This window comes from Ischnura elegans, chromosome 10 (assembly GCF_921293095.1).
Source record: "Ischnura elegans chromosome 10, ioIscEleg1.1, whole genome shotgun sequence".
In the NCBI taxonomy this organism is placed as follows: Eukaryota; Metazoa; Arthropoda; class Insecta; order Odonata; family Coenagrionidae; genus Ischnura; species Ischnura elegans.
In genome coordinates, this window is record NC_060255.1 from 25,357,156 (window position 1) to 25,377,065 (window position 19,910).

The window sequence follows — 19,910 nt, forward strand, 5'->3', positions numbered from 1 at the left end:
ATAAAAATAAGACATCATATTGCATTACTATATTTCAAAGGCTTTGCATTTTTTCCCAGCAAAAGGGGTAGCTAAAAACTTAAGAGGGATATATGATCGTAAAGGGGCGTTGATACTACCCTGCATAACTAAGAGCGGCCTCAAGCGTATGGCTGAGGACGTGAATTCACGTCCGTTGAAAAAATTTAAATTTTTAGCATTAAAATTTTTTTTTTTTAATTCCTGAAGAACAATTGTTTCTTAGGTACAGTATTACTGAAAAACCCAAAAAAATGCATTCAGTCAGGGAAAAGCCATACAAAAAATAGCCTCAGCGTTGAAAGGGTTAACAAAGCTAATCAATAAGTGAATGAAGTTATCAAGGCTTTAATAGACGAAAATACTACCAGAAAAACTCAATTAGTTATAATGTGCTGAATCTTATTCTTTTTTTCATTAATCTTAAGTATCAACACATTTCGATGCCAGTTGTACAGGTCACTGATAGATGAACACTGTTAGGTCACCATACACCTAGATTTGATTCCTGGCAAGGAAGTAATATATAGAGTAAGGTATAGGAAGACTGTATTTTGAAAATTAAATTACTTGCCCATTTACTTCCGTTTAGTAAAATTAAAGAATTTACCTTTAAATATGCCAGATTTGGCCAGTACTTTTTACTTTGTACATGCATTAATAACCGTTTTTAGTACAATAGTTTAACTAGCCAATTTACAATCAAACTACTTTCAACAATGCCATTTGAAGTATTTAAACCTTGGCCAGGTGTAAAAATATTAGTGCAATCTGCCTAGTTGACTCCTCCCTACTCTTATTATGATAAATAATTACAGCACAACAGGCTGATGTGCATTATTGACACTTTATAAGGCATCACACAAGCACTAATTTAGTCCTTGTAAATGGTATAGAAGTCCCCGCTGAATTTCTTGCCAGAACAGATTAAAAAATATTCATCAAATTATATTCTTATACCAAGCTACCTATAATGACTTAACTCCAACCGTATTAGCCGTATTATATTACATCAATTGTAGCTCAGAATCTTGGAACCATAAAATATTTTCAAATAAATACAGCAGTTGACCAGATGTAAAAATATTCAAAACTTAGGGGATAAATAAAATGAGCTAAAAACATTAAAATTGATTTCGATCTAGCTAGCTGAGCTTCCGATGGTGCTGCAGCTTCGACTTTTTGGTCAGTCTTCCCATTCTTCATCGTCATCTCCGTCTTCTCCGTCCTCACCTCCATCAGACGATGAATCTGATGATGAATGAATAGCCCGAGATCTCTCCGCAAGAGCCCTAGCAAGAGCTCCAGCTAGACTGTCAGCTACTGTGACAGACGATACAGGTCGATCATTTCTTGGAACAGCAGAAACCTAGAGAAAAAAGGGCAATATTTCCATAATTTTTCATGGAATTAGTCAATTAACACTAATATTTTTCATAATAATGAAAGGCACTTTGTACTTTCAGCACTGATTTAATACTCGTAAACCGGTTTCAACGTATTCTTCGTCGGTTGCAGTTTGAAAATTATGAAGAATATTATTGATTAATTAATCGTAGCGGGCGCAACTTGGTAGAAATCCATAATCGCAGGAATAGAAGGATCAACTCCTCCTCCTTCTCCTCCACTTTCCCCTTTACTCATCCACCCCTCCACCACCCCCACCCACAGTGATGCCATACCCAGCTCCAACCCCAACCCTTACCTCCCCCTAACCAACAGCTCCCGGTAATTTTCCCTACCCAACCTTCTGCTATATATACTGTCAATTTACCTGAATTTTCACCTTGATAATGTTACTCTGTAACGAAACCATGGTCGGTGTTAATAAATTGCTACGTGGAAATTGCCAAGTTGTTGATCCTTCTATTCCTGCGATGAAGAATATGTCGGAACCTGTTTCCACGTATTGCGTGTGGAAAGTACAAGATGCCTTTTATTGTTACAATGCATTACTTCCTCCAAGTGAATTAACCCACCACTAACTTCACTAACATTTATACTGAATACATTTAATTTATCACAATATGGTAGTTTCCTTCACCTAAGCTAACTTAACCAAGTTATTAAACCTCCATTCATTGCTCTCACTTAACACATACATTACACACAAGTGGTTGTACTTAAGAAATTACAGTCTACTAAAATCATCCTCAATTCCAATTACAGCTCATTTCAGAAATGCAGCTCTGTGGCACAGATGCACGTGGTGTAACAAAAGGATGGATGGATTTTCAAAGAGATGAATTATACCAAGTGTGCCTTTACCCTTACACTGATGTTCTTTTTTGATAGAGAAGGGTTTCTGAGGAATAAGTTTACATTTTTATTTGCTACCTCTGATTTAAGAATTAATTCATCCAGTAGGGTTTATGGAAAGAATTCTTCAATTATTTTTCAAACCAATCTCCAAAAAGTTCCTTTACTCATAATGATAATGTGAACTTTTTCCCTTAGCAGAGAAAAAGCTAAAGGACTTTCCCACCACTCACATTAAAACAAAGTCAGTGAATTATACAGAATTTCATTGATGGGATGACCCAATTACTACCCAACTATAATTATGACATTACATCAACACAGTGATTGATATACCAGAGAGTAGATATAAAAAAATGGATGCTTTTCCTTTTCTCAATCCAGAATTAACCCTTTATACCACACAAAGCCTGGAGAATTCCAGGTGCTTATAATGCTGAACATTTAAGCTATAGCACAAAGTGAGCTTAACACAAAGTTTCTTCCCTCAGTTAAAATTTGGCATAAAAAGAGGCTAAAAAATAGTAATAACACATGCTTAATGATGGATAAAGTGCAGAAAAAATATCAATTTTAAACGTTCCAGATAAAGATGTAAACTATTCCTTAGGTAATGCGCAATTTAGTACAATCTGCTTATTTGACACTTCTTTAATCTCATTATGATAAATGATTACAGCAAAACAGATTGATGTGTGTTATTGACACTTTATGAGGTACTGCACAAGCACTAATTAGTTCTTGTAGCAGAATATGATTCTGATTGAGTCAAAGGATGCATGACGTGCAGCAATCACAGAGCATCACAAAACTACCAAGAGCAATACCATGGACTCACAGGGCGTAAAACTGGAACAAGGCCTCAAAATATTAACAGTGCTAATCGGAAGAGTGTAACTAGGGGAGAGGGTGAAATTCAAGTATTATTACATGAGTAATATATAAGCATTTTAAGCTTACCGATCGCAATTCAACACCTTGGCGAATCTGATCCAGTAATTCCCCTCGAGAATCAGCACTGGGTCTCCTATCAACCTCCACATGCTATGATAGAGATGGGAAAAATATTAATAAGGATATACATAATTCATTTTGATTTGGCTCACATACAGTACTTTATTTTACCTGCAAACAAAAACATTTCATGCTCAGATTATCACGTACCCTTACAAATTATTAACCATGTTAAAGTATGTATTCAATTTCAGCTATAATTATTATAATTTTATTTGTCCAGAAGATCATATATTACAGTGAGCCACAGAACATAGATATTGGACACATCATGGAAGTTAAATAAATCATAAAAATATAACATACTGAACAGTAGATGTAACACTAAACAATTGAACACAATAAAATAATAAGTGACATTCACATACATTTATACATATTTTTAGGGATCAATATAGAACTCTTGGATGCTGTAGTAAGATTTGTTTACAAGATATCTTTTTAGGTCAGCTTTAAATCTGTTCATTGAGGAGATGCTCCTACGTTTGGGGGGGAGTGAATTATATATTTTTGAGCCTACAGCTATGGGGCTTGAGTAGGAGAGTTTTCGTCTGTGGAGGGTTATGTGGATGGATGTATGTGATCTAGTTTGGTGATTATGTATATCCTGATTTAGCTTTAGTCTATGAAGGTTGAGTTCAACTAGTACACATAGTTTAAATATATAGAGACAAGGAAGCGTGAGAATTCCCAGCTTAACAAACAGTGGTCTACATGATTCTCTTCTAGGTATACCCAAAATGGTTCCGAGTGCCCTCTTCTGCAGGAGAAACGTTTTGTTTAGCTACAATTATTTCTTTGCTTGAAAATGCTAACTAAACTCAGGAGTTTAAAGGACAATAACATAAGTGCTTAATCATTTTTGCTACAACAGAAACTCTAATTTACGAAATAAAAAGTACAAAATTCCCAACTTTTGAAATCAGTGGGTTTGTAGAGGGTGGGTTACAATTGTATGTTTCAGGTTTCATGCTTACAGTAGTCACCTGCCATGAATTTGCGGATTTTTTTGGTTTCCCCAAACTTAATTTTCATGGCCAAAGCATATGTGAAGATGGAAAATATAAAGAAATATGTAGCACAGGCATATTTAATGGTCAAGCAGACCGATTTAGAATAATCAAAAAAAATGATAATCCCAAAAATTAATTAATTTTTTTACTGTCTTTAGACAATTTGGATGAGAAATTTATTTTCTTCTTTTTAGTTCGCGAGAAAAACTTTGTTTTTAAACATTTTAATTAGTGATGGGTCGATTCCAAAATTTTATCGATTCCGATCCCGATTCCGATTCTGACATTTCGATTCTGATTCTACCGATACCGATTCCATCGATTCTGATGACATAGGCTCCAAGAAAAATATCACTTAATTCCAGGCAACAAGAAAACCACTTTAAAAAATATTACTCTGTAAAAGAGTCAGTTGACAAAAGCATCTTTCATATCATCACTATGTAATTAAAATATAATAGCTAAATTTCAAAACAGAAAATACCTGAAAAGTGGTGTTACATGATAGGTATTACTTTAAAATATTGGCACTCATAATATGTCGACCATATATATGTATCCAAACTACAAGGGAGAGCCCTGAGTACAGAAATTTTCATAGGTACCTATGAAAATTTCTGTACTCAGTATGTAATCTTTATTACACGTGTAATAAAGATTACATACTACATATATGAATCATGTAATATTTGGCCCTTTCAAATTCTCAAGCAGAAAAACCAATTATTCTACATGCTCAGCCAGCAGGTTTTGACGTCTCCATGTTACAGTATTACTGCCTGCAGATAATTGCCTTTTGCTACACACTTGTGTGATTGGACAAGTACTTTCCTACCAAAATTGCAAGATTATGGAGACTTTGGAATTTTTATTAAAAATTATATCAACGATTTTTTTTGATCTTGAATCTTCATGGAATTCAAGTGGACGAAGCGAACGAACTATAGAACTAAACTTTGGTTTTGTAGAGCCAAAAAAATTCTATACTTCTCACGTCATTTAATCAACCTTAAAATCTCTTGCTTTTTTTAAGTTCAAGAAAGAAACTAAACGCTACAGATGAATATCACATCGGACGGACGCAGTAATAAAAAAGGCTAAAAGAGCCTTGTGGTGTGAAAACTCCCCCTTCCGCGCGACTCACCTCGGCGAAGGTGGAAAGGGAAAAAGGGTATCGGTTGTTGCCTTTCACGGAAACAGTTCATTTTTCTCTCTCTTAAGCATGCTGACGTAATCTCTTCACTTTACTTCAATACCCGAGGCATATTTCTTATTCCTGGGATGGTTCCGAAAAATATCCAATCCTTAGTATTTTCACTCGAGTAATGCGCTAGATGGCCTAGTCGATCTATACATAGTCCTTATAAACATCCTCAGTTTAGTGTTTTAAGTCAATGAAGACGATTATCCATGCTTTAAATGATGATTTTCAAGACTAATGTTTTTAAAAACTTGAAAAATCGTCCGCTGCTACCGAGCCTTAGAGTTCCGCGGCGTGTAGCTGAGCCTTGACGCGCGATTGAAAAATCGCTCTTATTTCCTTCGTCGCAGACTTTTTTTTTCTAGATTTCTAATTAGTACTCTTTAGAAATCACTACTTTAAATAGTGGTTCAAATTTTCCGAGTTATATTTATCGTAAACGAAAGATAATGTCTACTTTATGTCAAATTTCATGCGAAAAACGGGTCGGCCATTTTGCGTCGTAAAACCAGACAGACGAGAGCCAATCTTCAAAAGTCATTGAAAGTACAGGCAAAGCACCAGATCAAAGGAATATTGCATTTTTTATTCTATAAAACTCATACCAACGCAAAACCACTTGGATAAATTCAAAGATTTTTTGAGGAAAAACGATATCTCGTGTGGCATCGAAAAATTGGTCATGTTTGGGCCTCTTTATCTCACTAAAGGTTTGTATATATGTAAAATGGCATATAAATCTATATCTGGTAATGATTTATGATTATTTACGCTAAGTTTCAAGTCTCTATCCCCAAAAAGGTCATTTTGAACTTTATTCCAGCTTTTTCCGATTTCGGACCAGTGTGCGCCGGGTAGGAAGACGATCGGCCGCCGCGGCTGGCATAAAGGTATTCGGCGCCCACGTCGACAACTATAGTGTACTCGGCAAGCTGAAACTACCTGGCCAAGGCATTAGAATGACTTATCGGCTTTAAAAACTGCATTATTACATGAGTTTCATGATAGCGCTGATAGCGCTTCCTGCCGGCAGATTGCTGGACCTACTAGCCACGAAAGCTCTGTAACCTTAACTACTCGACTCGACATTCGTAATGCTACTCGAAATGCTCGAGTCGAGTACCAACTATTCGATCGACTTGAATTTTCGAGTACTCGCACATCCCTAGAAGATGTGTTTTGTCATTACGATTACGTGGCGCGAAAATTCAAATGACTGTTGGAAACGCGGTCGTATATTTTGTTGTTTGAAGTACTACTGGAATCGGAATCGATTTTTCACCTTGGCAAGTACTCGTTTTCGATTCCGGTTCTTGGTCGAGAATCGAGGAATCGAACCGACCCATCACTAATTTTAATTTATTATATTATTTTATTTAATCTTGCGTTTGCAATAAATGCAGCAAAGCATTACTAATGAGATATCCTTTAATACACATATAACAAAAACAAAAGAATTGTCGTGCTTTATGCGCCCAAGTTTGGTGTAATCTTGGTTGTGAGTTGCGTCAGGATTTATGAGCCAAATTGAAGAAGAATGACTTGTAAAGTGTTCAGCATTTTTTATTTTGTCATTTGTACTTAAAATTGGATGAAATAATGCATATTTTGTTTTCAGTAATGCAATATTTGTCATTCAAGTGAGGTACACTGAAAAAATTAGGTATTCATAATTGATATTTGAATTCTAGAAAAATGCTATTTTACCCATCTCAAGTTAAATTTAAATAATAAATTTTCGGTATTCATAGTACTCAATTTCATTAATCTTCTAATGAAACCTTGAAATTGATCTATCATTTCTGTTGAGGGCACAAGAAGTAAACATTACCACATACTAGAATTCATACAATAGACATATACCTTGAGTGTCTTGCCACTCTTGATGGCATCCATAAGGGTCGAATGTGCATCAGACACTGGTGGTAATGGTGGGGCTGGCGCACCACCATCGGATCCTGGAGGCCCAGGGGGAGGTGGGGGCGGTGGTGCAGGTGGCTCCAGGGGGGGTGGAGGAGGAGGTGGCGGAGGTGGAGGAGCCACTGACGGCGACCCTGCAGCTACAAAAAAATCAATAATTTCAATAATTACAACTATCCCTAGCTTAAAACTACAGATATGTCCTTAAAAGCAGTTTTACATGGGGCACAGAATTGTGCAGGTTAGAACTCCATAAATTTCTCTGAATGGCATGGAATTGCACTAATGCATGAACGAAATTAGAACAGGGGCTATTTTTCTCATCTCCACGCATCTCTCCATCTTACGTCCACACATTCTCGCACGTGTTTTAGCAATTCACCACTTTACATGACTGTGCCTTTGTACATTTAGCAGCCACTGAAGCATGTTTCTCAGAAACCAGCTCTAAAGGTTGTGAAACTTCACACATTACACAGTACTATTAGGCAACATGAAAATTTATTCAATGTTTAGAAGTTTTGATTTCCGAGAGCTCAATGTCCATTCGTGATGTACTAATTTGCAATGCAGATACAAAAGGCACATACTGCCAAAAAAATATGTGCGAATTCCAATGAATATTACGGCTAACAGACAAGTGTCTTCATTAGATATGACATTCCTCATATCATAGTAGGTAAAGAATAGGTGCAAATCTCATCAAACATCGATAAAGCGTGTGCCTTGTGAACAACCAATATCTTTACAATTTTTAAATTATAGTTATCAAGTTGATAAGAAAAATGTGTTAAAATAATGTTAACCATTTCCATAACTTTTACTGACCCTTATATTAGAATCCACACAATTACAGAAAATTTGGTCGAAAAACTTAGCTTCGCAAACAAAAATTTCATAATAATTAATTCTCTACTTTTTGCATCCTGTAAATTTCTTTATGACGAGGTTCTACTCTTAACTCCTTCCACTGAAATGACGAGTCTGGCTAGACATGATCTTACAGTGCCAAACTGCATATTGACGAGTGAAGCTTGTCATCAGATTTTCATGATTTTAGCATTATTTAGGGGAAAATAGAAATATTTTGAAAGTTTAACAATATTAAAACATCCACAATTTACACGTACAAGTCATATTTCAAGTAATATGATGCACTGGAAGGAACAAAACGTAAAACTAAAATACAGGTAGTGATGGCTGCTTTCTCGATGTTCTTACAGGAAGAGGGTTTGTTCATGAACAATATGAAATAATAATCACTTTTTATTTCACTTTTCTATTTTGATTATAAACTAAAAAATATAATTTCATTAACAGGGTGTCCAGCCAATCAAATCAGAAAAATTCATCCATAATTTCAGGTTTTTTTCTATTTTACAAAATTCCAGGTTAATCTTCGGTGATTACTTTGATGGATAAGGATTTAAAAACACCCAAAATTACTGCAATACTGCTAAATAATATTATATTTATGTTTAGTTTTAAAGGACAAGGAATAGGTTAGTTACGCACATTTTATGTAAAATTTAAATATATTCAATGCAAGCCAAGAAGCTGCTTCGACCTCCTACGTAGATGCTGACGTTACATGGAATTCTATTCTTCGTGTTTTTGAATCTTACTTTTGAATTACCACGAGGGTGGCCCAGAAAGTAATGAACCATTTTTTTTCTTCTGAATTTATTCATTGCACATCATGACAATTAACACACGAAAGAATGATGTTTCAACTACACACCCTATCTTTCCACATAATACCCGTCTCGTTCTACAGCTTTCCTCCAGCGCGAAACAAGGGTGTGTTTGCCCAGTTGGTACCAATGATTTTTAAGGTCCTTGACCGCTGCAAATCTTGGAGCATTGCCGAACCGCCTTCTGATGCCCTTGTCCTCTGAGCCCAGTGGCTAACTAAACTCATATTGACAGCAGATACTCCATAGACTGTGCACAAACCTTTTTTAATATTGTTGTGTCCGTAAACGGCCAAACAGTTCGCCTGCACCTGTGAGTGCTGATGCACGATGAAGGACACACGAGCATAAGAGACTGCTCAAAGTCACCTCCTCACGACCTCTACATACTTGGGTGGACTCAGCGGTCAGGCTATCACAGGCCCCGTGCGTCAAGGCACGGCTTTGTGAAAGCAGAGCTAACGTTGTGGTTTCCGTTGCGCGACTCAGGCTGGTGCAAAACAGGATGCATTCTGCTCCACAATTATCAGTCTTTGGCAAAATGTTTGAATGCACCCTGAGAAGCACTAGCCTCCCCAGTGAACAAGAGAGAGACTCTAACCCAGACGGTAATAAATCCATTATGTGTTTGAAAGTCTTGACTATTATTTCTCCCTAGCTCCCCCAGTTGTCGCCCGGACGGTCTGCGATCCCAACTTTCAGAGTCCTGGTTGCCGTAGGGATGCGACAATATTACCTACAATTTGTTTCTCTGCAGTGTGAAATTCAATTATGGCACGCTGCTTGTAACATACATCACTTACAGACGCCATATTGAAACGGTCCAGCAGATATGCTAATTCTCTTAGGAGCCAGAAATTTTGCACAGGCACCCATGAAACTTCAGGTAATGCACATTGATGTTTCGCATTCGCACGATGGTTGTCGGCTGAGAAAAAAATTGAGGTGCATAACTTCCTGAAACGGCGGCAACCTTCGTATTTCAATTCTGTGGTCTTGCCTGACATTCTATGTCTCGCCGCGGCTGTAAAAATTCTACAAAGCTACTGCACTTAAAATTAAGACAAATAAATTTTAGGCCAAATTAAAATGGGTGTTGAACTAGCAACATTTTATGTGGAATGACTTTGAAATAAATGATATCGAAATTCCAGGTTGGAGCAAAAACTCATGCATAATTCCAGATTATCTCAGATTTCCCAGTGACTGGACACCCTGATCGTTTCATTACCTAACATTCCATTTATAAAGAACCACAGAATAAATAAATAGAGGATAGGAGCACAATATTCAGAAAATAAATTGAAGTGGAAGGGGTTAACTCACCTTGACCCCTACTTGCAGGAGGCGGCTGACTTGCATCGGCCCTCGGGATCGTCCTGAGCGGAGGGGGAGGAGGAGGGGGAGGGAGTGGCCCAGTGCGCACAGGCGGGGGAGGCTGCTGGGGTGGGGGAGGAGGTGCAGTTGTGCGCATACCGGGAGCATTCACAAATCTCGCAGGCACTGGAGGCGGAGGCCCTTGTAACTGTGGTGGCATTGAAGGTGCTGATGACAGGGGTGAAGGTCCAGAGGGTGGGGAAGGGGTGGCGTGGAGGTCTTCTTTAACAGCGTCAATACCTCCGTGCCTATTAATGAAGTCGTAAATGAACTCTCTCGTTTCTCTATCTTGAAGTTGACTGTCTGACACACCAGCCTGTAGTAAAAAATAAAACAGTCAAATATATGCATATCTTTATCATGGAAAATATTATAAAGATCTAACACGGAAGTAGAGAATTAGAATGGTCACATAGCCTGTTCTTGGAGGCATACCCACATAAATATTTATGCCAAGGGCAAAAATATATACATTGTGCATGAAAAAGATTTAATTATTTTAGAATACTGGGTCAAAAAGTCACCCAGATAAAATGTTTGGGTTAGCATCCACTATCATACTTTTATACACACTATTATTGACAAAGGAAAAATCTCTATTTTCATTTATATTTTTCCAATCAATTAAAAATAAGAATTTTTAGAGAATAAATATTTTAGAATACTGGGTCAAAAAGTTGCCAAGATAAAATATTTGGGTGAGAATCCACTATCATACTTTTATACACACTTTTATTGACAAAGGAAAAATCTCTATTTTCATTAATATTTTTCCAATCAATCAGAAAATAAGAAAGGCTGGGAACATCACACTTAATTAGGAGAAAATTCTCACCCATGAAAAAATTAAAAGGAATATGAGTCTTGGCTTCCGGGCATTCCTCCGCGCGGACATCTAAACGAAGAAACGCCGCGGAAACCTCAGATCAATTAAAAGGAATATGTAGTAACTTCCCACTCGTTGAGTACATAAAAAAGGTCAAAAAATACTCATCATGATCATCAAAGTTTTGGCAACTGTCCTTATCAAGGTACAAAAATACATTTTACATGAAGAAAGATTTCGTGCTTTCCCAGCGAATGGACTTGGTGAAGAGTTCTCGGGATCGCCACTGGGTCAGGAACTCCATATCTGCCAACGTTTCGATGTCCGACTCGGTCATCGAAACGTTGGCAGATATGGAGTTCCTGACCCGGTGGCGATCCCGAGTACATTTTAAATGCTACCACATAATGTATTACTCATAAAAATGTACTTACCATGGCAAAAAAGTGCTTCAACTGAGGATCCTCCACATTATCCACATCGAACCCTCTATTTGGATCCCAACCAACATGAGACACATGACGAAAATCAAGAGGTAGTCCAATGTCAGCCTTAGTGATTTTCTTACGATTCTCCTTCTCCCTTCTATTCTTAGACTTCTCTTTCCCTCTTGAGAGTGAAGGAGACTCAGGTAATCCATTAGGCAATGGAGGTCCTGGAGGCTGGATATTTGCAGTATCCCTATGTTGAAGAGGAGCAAGAGGCTGGCTTGGAGGCCTGGATCGACGATCTATATCAAGAACATAAAAATAATATATAATTATAACAACATATATGATTACGATGAATTGAGAAAAGTGTCCCACAGATAATGATATTAATCAGGAGAATCATGAAATCATAGGTAAAGACAGGAGAGCTTAGGCAGTAAACTACAAAAATTTAGATTTCAGGAGAGATAATTCACACCACAGAAGGCTGAATGACACAAGATTACAGGGCAGAGGGCAGGTTAACAGACTGATTGAATAATCATATAGGCAAGGCACAGACATCATTAGAAAGGTTAACACAAATACCATATTTCTCCTCATATAGTCACTCCATGAAGAAGAGAATATTTTCTCTACCAAATAAAATTTCTACAAATTATTAGGAATATAATGTTTAACCCTTCAGAGCCACCAGTTTGGTCACTGACTAAAAATTAAGAATTCCATAACACATTATGAAAAAACACAAAATAAAGTCACAATTTCAGTTTCAATGTTATGTCGTTTTTACTAAATGGGAATTATTTATTGGTTACAACATTCTAGTGCATTGGATAAAGGATAAAACAAAAGTATTAACTTGTTATGATTGTAAATACGGTCTACTCTCAAGCCGATACATGGCTATTGGTAATTTTTTTCCATGGAGATAAAGCCAGCATTTTCAGCCTGCAAGGGTAAATACATATTTTTCATTTGGTGCGCATTCCTCTGAAAAATAGCCCGGCAATTTATGCATGAATTAGGCAATACTACACGGCACTCAAAGGGTTAATGTATGCTAAAATCCCAAGTACATATTGATAATAACTTGACAGTGAATGAATATTGGACTCAATATTTCAATTATTCACATGAGCTCTCCTCTCCATCAGCAGACTATTGAAGCTTTACTGTATTTCTACCTACAGTCTCATGCACAAGAAGTAAAGAAATTCATCCGGAAAGCAATAATACTTGAAAATTTATCTACAAACAAGATATTCTAAATCATGTATCAGGTGAGAAATTAAAGAAGCACCAAAAATTATCATAGCAGTTTCAATCAGTAGCCTTCCAATCACAACTACATTTTAAGAAATGATAATAAAATGTCAGCCATTGCACACATAAACCTCAGCAACAGCCAGCAATTTATTACATTAAAAAGTAATCTATAACATTTCCAATAATTCTCATTTAATAATAAATTCTCTATAAGCTTTTCCATTACCTATTCTTTTCTGTTTCCTATTTTGAAGTTTTTCCAACAAGGCATTTTGCATTACCGAGGCTTCACTTTCACTGGCAAAGTTGAATGCAGCCATACACTCCTGAAATTAAATAAGTAAAGAAGTTTAATAACTGTACTTTAATTACACAATTCAGTCAATGATATGGATATTACTCAAATTTCACTTCCAGCTCCTTAAGCAGAGCACTCGACCTTTATGGTCACCTAAGATACCATTACCTCAATATGTAATACAGTGGAACCTCGTTAAAGCGAGTACGGGCTATAGCGACACCCCCGCTATTACGAGAGATAGCCGATGCACAGTCAATTGACCCTATAATAGGCGTGTTAAAAAATTCGTTTTTACGAGACCCTTTCGGTGTTGGCTCTCGCCATAGCGAGGGTTTCACCGCCAGAAGACTTTCATGAAGACTCCTTAACCTCTGTAATTGCTAGCGATCTGTTAGAAATGAAGTTAAAGGAGTGCTCAGTCTCAAATTTATGTGGTAAACTGTCGTTCGATAAATATAATGATTGACGAAACAATGCTTTGCATGATTTTTATTCAGTGCGGCGCTTATAAATTGTTTGAATAGTTAGTCGTTATTTGAGTAAGGAAATTTAGTGATGCAAAAAAAAACATCGCCTTTCGTCTGAATTTATGCTTACGTTTATCGGATAGATGTTTATCTGTCGCCACACCACTCCTGTTCCTGTATATCTGTTCGCAACAGGTATATTGGCTATTATTTGCTCCACCTCCGGTAAAGCGACAATTCGCTATAGCGAGTGTTTATTAGTGCACCGTGGGGTGTCGTTATATCGAGGTTGCACTGTATTCTCCAACATGAGTAACTGGGAAAGATGACTTCTTATTGTGATTCTTCTCTAGTTAAGTAAACCTTACACCAAAACTTTGGCATTTAAAGTAATTATACCATTAGGTCGTCCAAAGTAATTGTGATTGATGCATGGAGATTGCTTTTAAACAGGTATACAGCAGACTCCCAATTATCCGGCTGCGGTTTATCCATGTTGCGGCTCATCTGTGCATGTGTTTTAAACTTTTTCGATATTTTCCGCAATCTTGAAAAAAATAAAAATGGCGCAAAAGCACCAGGATATTTGCATTTTAATACTAGGCTACACTGGACTTATTATTTCTATATGAATTCCTTTCGTAAAATGGAATTAATTTATTTACTTGATGACAAGGAATGTTTTAAGTCCACTTGGACATCTGCTCTAGCAGTGCTGACGACAATCAACGGCGGGAAAAACTCTTGATTTATTTTGAAAGATTCTTCAATGTTTGAACAACCTTAATTTAGGAACAATGTTATTTACGATCTTTGATTGGATATTTCTTATCGCTAATTCGCAATTATGCTGTGGCCTCCCATGCAGTTGAATACGGCCCAAGGGAACTGGAGATTTCATAGCACTCGAGCATTTTTACGGCACAACGAGTCAAGGTCAAACTGCAGAGAAAGGGAATAGTAGGTGTGAAGGCAGCGAGGGAAGTGGAAATAGAGATGGCATGAGTCATAGTCGGGCACTCGCCTGCGTAGGCAATTTTCCATAGGTCCTGGTTTCCTATAACCGCTGCTGCACGATGGCGTGATTGCGTTCCCATTGCCTTCACGGGAGTTCCATGTTCCTGTTTTCCTAGCATCGTGGTGCACAATCACGCTCAGTGATCACGGATCCTCATCCCGCAGCAGTTACATCCCAGACAACTTGTGCAAGACGCGACTGCGCGGCGTGGTGCCTGACAGTGTAGTTTCCGACGTCGCACAGTGGTTTTGAAGCATTCGTGGAAACCCTTTTTCTGAATCCGTGATCTTGCAGCCACGGATGCGTGCTTTTCGGAAACCAGGTATCACACGGAGGAGTAGGAATGTGGGTACAATCAGTTTTCGCCGCTAAAATGATCGCGTTCAGGAAAAGAAAGCAGTTAATGATTCCGGAAAGCAATCTGAATAACAGACAATAATATTTTATCATTTGATTTATATGAATTATGAAAATCAAATGATATTCAAGTGAAAATTTGGATTATCCGTGCTTCCCGATTTTTCTTGCTGCCTCTCCTCATCATTAGCCCGGATAGTCGGGAGTGTGCTGTATTAGTATTAAAGTATTCTACCGACTAAGGTAAGTTTTCATGGAGTGCTTAAGAAGAATTCTGGGAGCCCCCCCTTCCATCAAGCACTTCCCTCTTAAATTCACAATAAGACCTACTCCCTTTCATTCATCTAAAAATCTGATTCTTTTCCTTCCTCTCCCTCGTTTACCTAACATTCTTCTCTTTAACACTGTTTTCAAGATACCCTTCCCATTAAGTACTCGCTCCATCCATACCTTCTGTCTCCTCGGTATCTCATCTAATTTTTCTAAATGGTCCAGAAAAATAAATCCATGCTATTTTAAAAAATAAGTTGTTAAACGTTAAAAAATCACACCACGGGAGATAGGTGGTAGATATATAAATTTCAACAAAATATTACTTATGGCAATTATAGTTTATAAACCTTTAATTGATTTCAATGAATTAGTACTTTCGAGCTGTAAATAAATATATTTTCATTTATTGTTTCGATAGAAAACCTGAAGGATTTGGTAACGAACTAGAAATTAAGCATTAGAGTTGCAAAAGGAAATTTCAAATCAAACAATCGAAACAGGTAAAATACCCTCCTTATTTTGTACCAGTATATCCTATATCCTTTTCTTACAAAAGTCTTTGTGATTTTCCCTACATTGATAAACTAAGTTAAAGGAAAAATAATAAATAAAAATTCCTACACTGATACTGAAATGATAATGGGGGGATAATTAACAGTAAATTGAGCAGCAACAACAGCATGAACATAAATAATAGAGAGTATTATGATAAAAAATTAATGTTTTTATCAATCACATTATAATTAATTTTATAATAGCATCAATCACATTTGCTGTGTCCTACACAATAATCATTTAATACAAGAATGCAAGCACAAAAAAACCTCTAGGAGATTAGTGAGAATGTCTCAAAGTCTCAAAGAAATGGGAGACATGTTTTTCAAAGTCAAACCATGAATTATGAAATATGAAATCCAGGAAAGGAAAATAACATAGATATAAACTTGGTGGGCACGATCCAGCTCAAAGGATCAAAAAATGTGCATGCCGTGCCATGTGCCAAAGGTTATGATAAATTAAAGGCAAGAAAGTGATTGTGGGTTTATTTCCCATGCAACTGCTGACGAAGCACATGGAAAAGCCTGCATCCACACAATCCTGGCTTTCAACAAACACTAACGGAAAAACCAAATGTGACACCCACACCGAAGGCATAAGGGGGAGGAAAACGACCCAACAGATGGAATGGAGTAATAAGCTATGGAAAAGGAATTTAGTGAATGAGTCAAGAAGCAATTCAACTCAATTTTAACACAGTCTGTTAGGCAATTCGCTAAAAGTTCCTGGAATGAGTGAAAGATGACCTGCAGTGCACGTTAATTTTTTTCATAAACATCCCGGAGACTTTAAATGATTTCTTGCTTAAATCTTATTTTACACTCAATTTTTTTTTTATTAAACCAGCCTTTACACACGGGCATTTTGGTAGACCTCAGAATCATGAGCAGATAGGAAAATGAGCTACAAAAATTTTGTATCACATTATTTACTGACCTCTGCTTCAAATGTATGAAGATATGGTAGAGGAGATTTGTAGTCCATATTGTTGTAGACTTCATGCTCCCAGATTAATATGCGCCTCAACGGGCAAAATAGGCGGAAGAAGTACGACCGACGTTGGTTGTCTTTAACCAGGCACAGTACTCCACATTCCCTCTTCCTCCAACTTCTATGATCAGGCGCCTCGCTCAGGTACAGCTGCACCACTGAAGTGGCTAATGTCTGCACAAAAAAAAGAATTTTTGGAAAATAATGAGTTGAGCTAAGTTAAATTCAATTCATACCATATTTTTGAACAAATACAAGATATCTTTTTAAAAACTGATCTTAAGAAGCCACAGTAGGCCAATGGTCCACAGATAAATGATACAGCAAGAATTAGAAGCCAAAACCCTCTGGCACATGAGTGTAAAATTTCATTCTCATTTACATAAAAATAAACTGCATTTTCTGTCAAGAACATTGCAATACAGTAGAGTGACTAATACCGAAGTAAAACAGGGTGGCCACAGATTGAAATTTCGAAATTCCCTGACATTTCCGGACAAATATTTTCACTGAAAAAAATAATGTCCAGACATTTTAACATTACTTCAGTGATAACAGGGAAACTTACCTCTAATATTAACATCATCAATGATGATTACAACATTATTATTACGATTTAACACATTTTATCTTGATCCCTATGCTCCCTAAGAAAATTAGACAATATGGGAAGTATTCATCAATAAAAATTAACACTATGCGTTTCCAGCTTCAATTTAGACATTAACTCGTACAGGTTAATGCGTAAACAGGCCTCACAACTACCGCAACAACTATGCTCCGGTGGCAATTGCAAAACTTTTCCGGAATAATACAATGGGTGGATCTCAAATTTTTGGCTTTATTATCTACCAACAATTTTACGAGTAATGTGCACTGCCTCACACGCCTACAAATATTTAATACTAAACGCGTAAGGCATTCCCGCTGCTTATTTGGGGTACTTGTTTTATTATATTGCGTTATAATAAAAGAAAAGACCATATCTCAACAGGAAAGAGTGTGGTATTCAATGATTCATCACCATTGAAAGTGAAAGCCAATGAATAGATTCTGGGCACACCCCAGTGGCATTATAGTTTCCGCCATATGATTTCAATTTGTAATTGTGAACAATTGAAAAACGAGAACACGTAAACTTTAGGTGGGGTCTCCATCAATTTATTAATCGTTCTCAGAGTGAGAAAACTACTACAATGGTGCGATGAAACGTAGATTCAAGCAGACTACCGATTTTTATTAGCCTACTCCGACGAAATCACCTATGTGAAACTTAAAATTAATGTAAACTACCACTGAAACATTGCGCTGACATGACAGCGCAGTCATTGAGGATATTGAAGCATTACACTTTAATCTGTAAGCCAAGATTTAGCAACAAACAGTAGGCTACAATACACAACAACGGAAAAGAAAGTGAATACTTCGACTCAAATTTAAGACAACGTTCTTATACCAATAGAGATTCGCAAAGACGCTGTGTCAACAAAGAACAAGAAGGCCCTTATAGTATTCTTCAGGAGTGAAAAAATACATTAAAGAGATGTAAAACCTACTTGACACCGATTCCCAAGAAGCCGAAACACCAATTCATTTTCTTCTTTAGTTATCATATTCGATGGCTTGTTCTCGACGTGCTTACTACCCGTTGAGGGGTGGGAACGCATTTCTGTCATCCTCTTGTAACATTAACACGATCGCTCTGGAAAGAGGAATACAAAACTAAATAATTATTGACGAAAGTTCCAATTCTTTGACAGCTAATGCACATATCCGTTTGGACTTACCCGTGAACATACGTCCCTGCTCACATATAAGAAACACAGCAAAGACTTTCGCGAGACTCAAATACACAACACACTATAATTTAGCACTTATTCATCGTTTGAACTGTCTAACCTGCGAAAATTATTTTCTGAAATACAAAGAATTTGCTGGGGATGTCGAATACATGGCTAACTCTTTTACGCATCACCTACCGGTAGAGGCGCTGGAAGCGCGAGAAATATTCCCGGTTAAATTCAAACCTTTTATTTTAATTTGAGTCGATATCACCCTTATAAATATCTTTCGAAAAATTAGCTCATTGAGGCTAAAGAGCATTATTAAATTAGGAATGTCTAAATTTCAAAATTAATTAGGAATAAATAGGTAATGCCTCTTTTGCTCAACCGTGGACAATTCCTTCACTAGGGCAGTTTTGTTATACTTGATAGTTAGGCAGCAATTAACTCCCTGAAGAGCATTGAGTTGGCAGTAACCAGGAATTAATGGAGCTGTTCACCTCACCAACTGATGCGAATAATTTTGTCTTGCGTTCAGGAATATCCCAGAAGACTGATTAACTAAAACATGATTAATCACCTTGACTTCCTGGCAACTTCATCTTATATATTTTTTTGCACAAATGCCTGCTGTCCTCATTGATATTGGCTGCCACAATATCCTTTCATCATCAGATTGAAACTCTGGCATAAGAGAGATGGTGTGCATATTTTCTATTTCTCATGGCTCAAGCAAAGGATGATTTTACCTGGGAATAACTTTTTCAGTTGTTCTGGAAACAGGACAGAAATGGAGATGTGATTGTCACAGTCTTTCATTGCTTGTATGCCAGGGTCTATTCCAGTGTTATGATAGTGGCTTCATTATTTGTGGAGTGTGTAGGTAGAGATCAGATCATATGCACGAGAGTGAAGTACATACCTAATCAATAGGAAGTAGGTACATCCACTCTTCCCTCATCAAGAGTTCCTCTCGAAGAACAATCATGGCCATCAGTCCTCCATCATTCTCCTTGTCTTGTCCAGCATAAGTATCTCCTGATGATTCAAATGTTTGCTGTGCTATGGCCCACCAGTGTGTCACATATAACTTCTGCCGTGCACTAAGGCAAATTTACTATTTTTCCTAATTTTGATTTC

The 19,910-nt window shown here is 37.1% G+C and overlaps 1 protein-coding gene across 1 annotated transcript; it reads right to left on the reverse strand.

Annotated features, from left to right (window-relative positions):
• Window positions 1-325: 325 nt before the first annotated feature.
• LOC124166533 (neural Wiskott-Aldrich syndrome protein-like) lies at window positions 326-18,981 on the reverse strand. The gene is made up of 9 exons (XM_046544084.1): window positions 18,774-18,981; window positions 18,543-18,688; window positions 16,933-17,160; window positions 13,249-13,348; window positions 11,757-12,052; window positions 10,446-10,812; window positions 7,369-7,565; window positions 3,238-3,321; window positions 326-1,387 (listed from the first exon to the last, which is right to left on the reverse strand). Exons 2-9 carry the CDS (start codon window positions 18,660-18,662, stop codon window positions 1,205-1,207), a joined length of 1,575 nt encoding a protein of 524 aa, XP_046400040.1. The 5' UTR covers window positions 18,663-18,688; window positions 18,774-18,981; the 3' UTR covers window positions 326-1,204.
• Between the last annotated feature and the right edge of the window lie 929 nt (window positions 18,982-19,910).

Coding starts and splice junctions, on each gene's coding strand:
- LOC124166533 (XM_046544084.1), bottom strand. CDS start 18,662: ATGACAGAAATGCGTTCCCACCCCTCAACGGGTAGTAAGCACGTCGAG. Junction 12,053..13,248: donor TAGGAAACAGAAAAGAATAG/GTAATGGAAAAG, acceptor TTCTTGATATAG/ATCGTCGATCCAGGCCTCCA. Junction 3,322..7,368: donor AGAGTGGCAAGACACTCAAG/GTATATGTCTAT, acceptor TCTCTATCATAG/CATGTGGAGGTTGATAGGAG.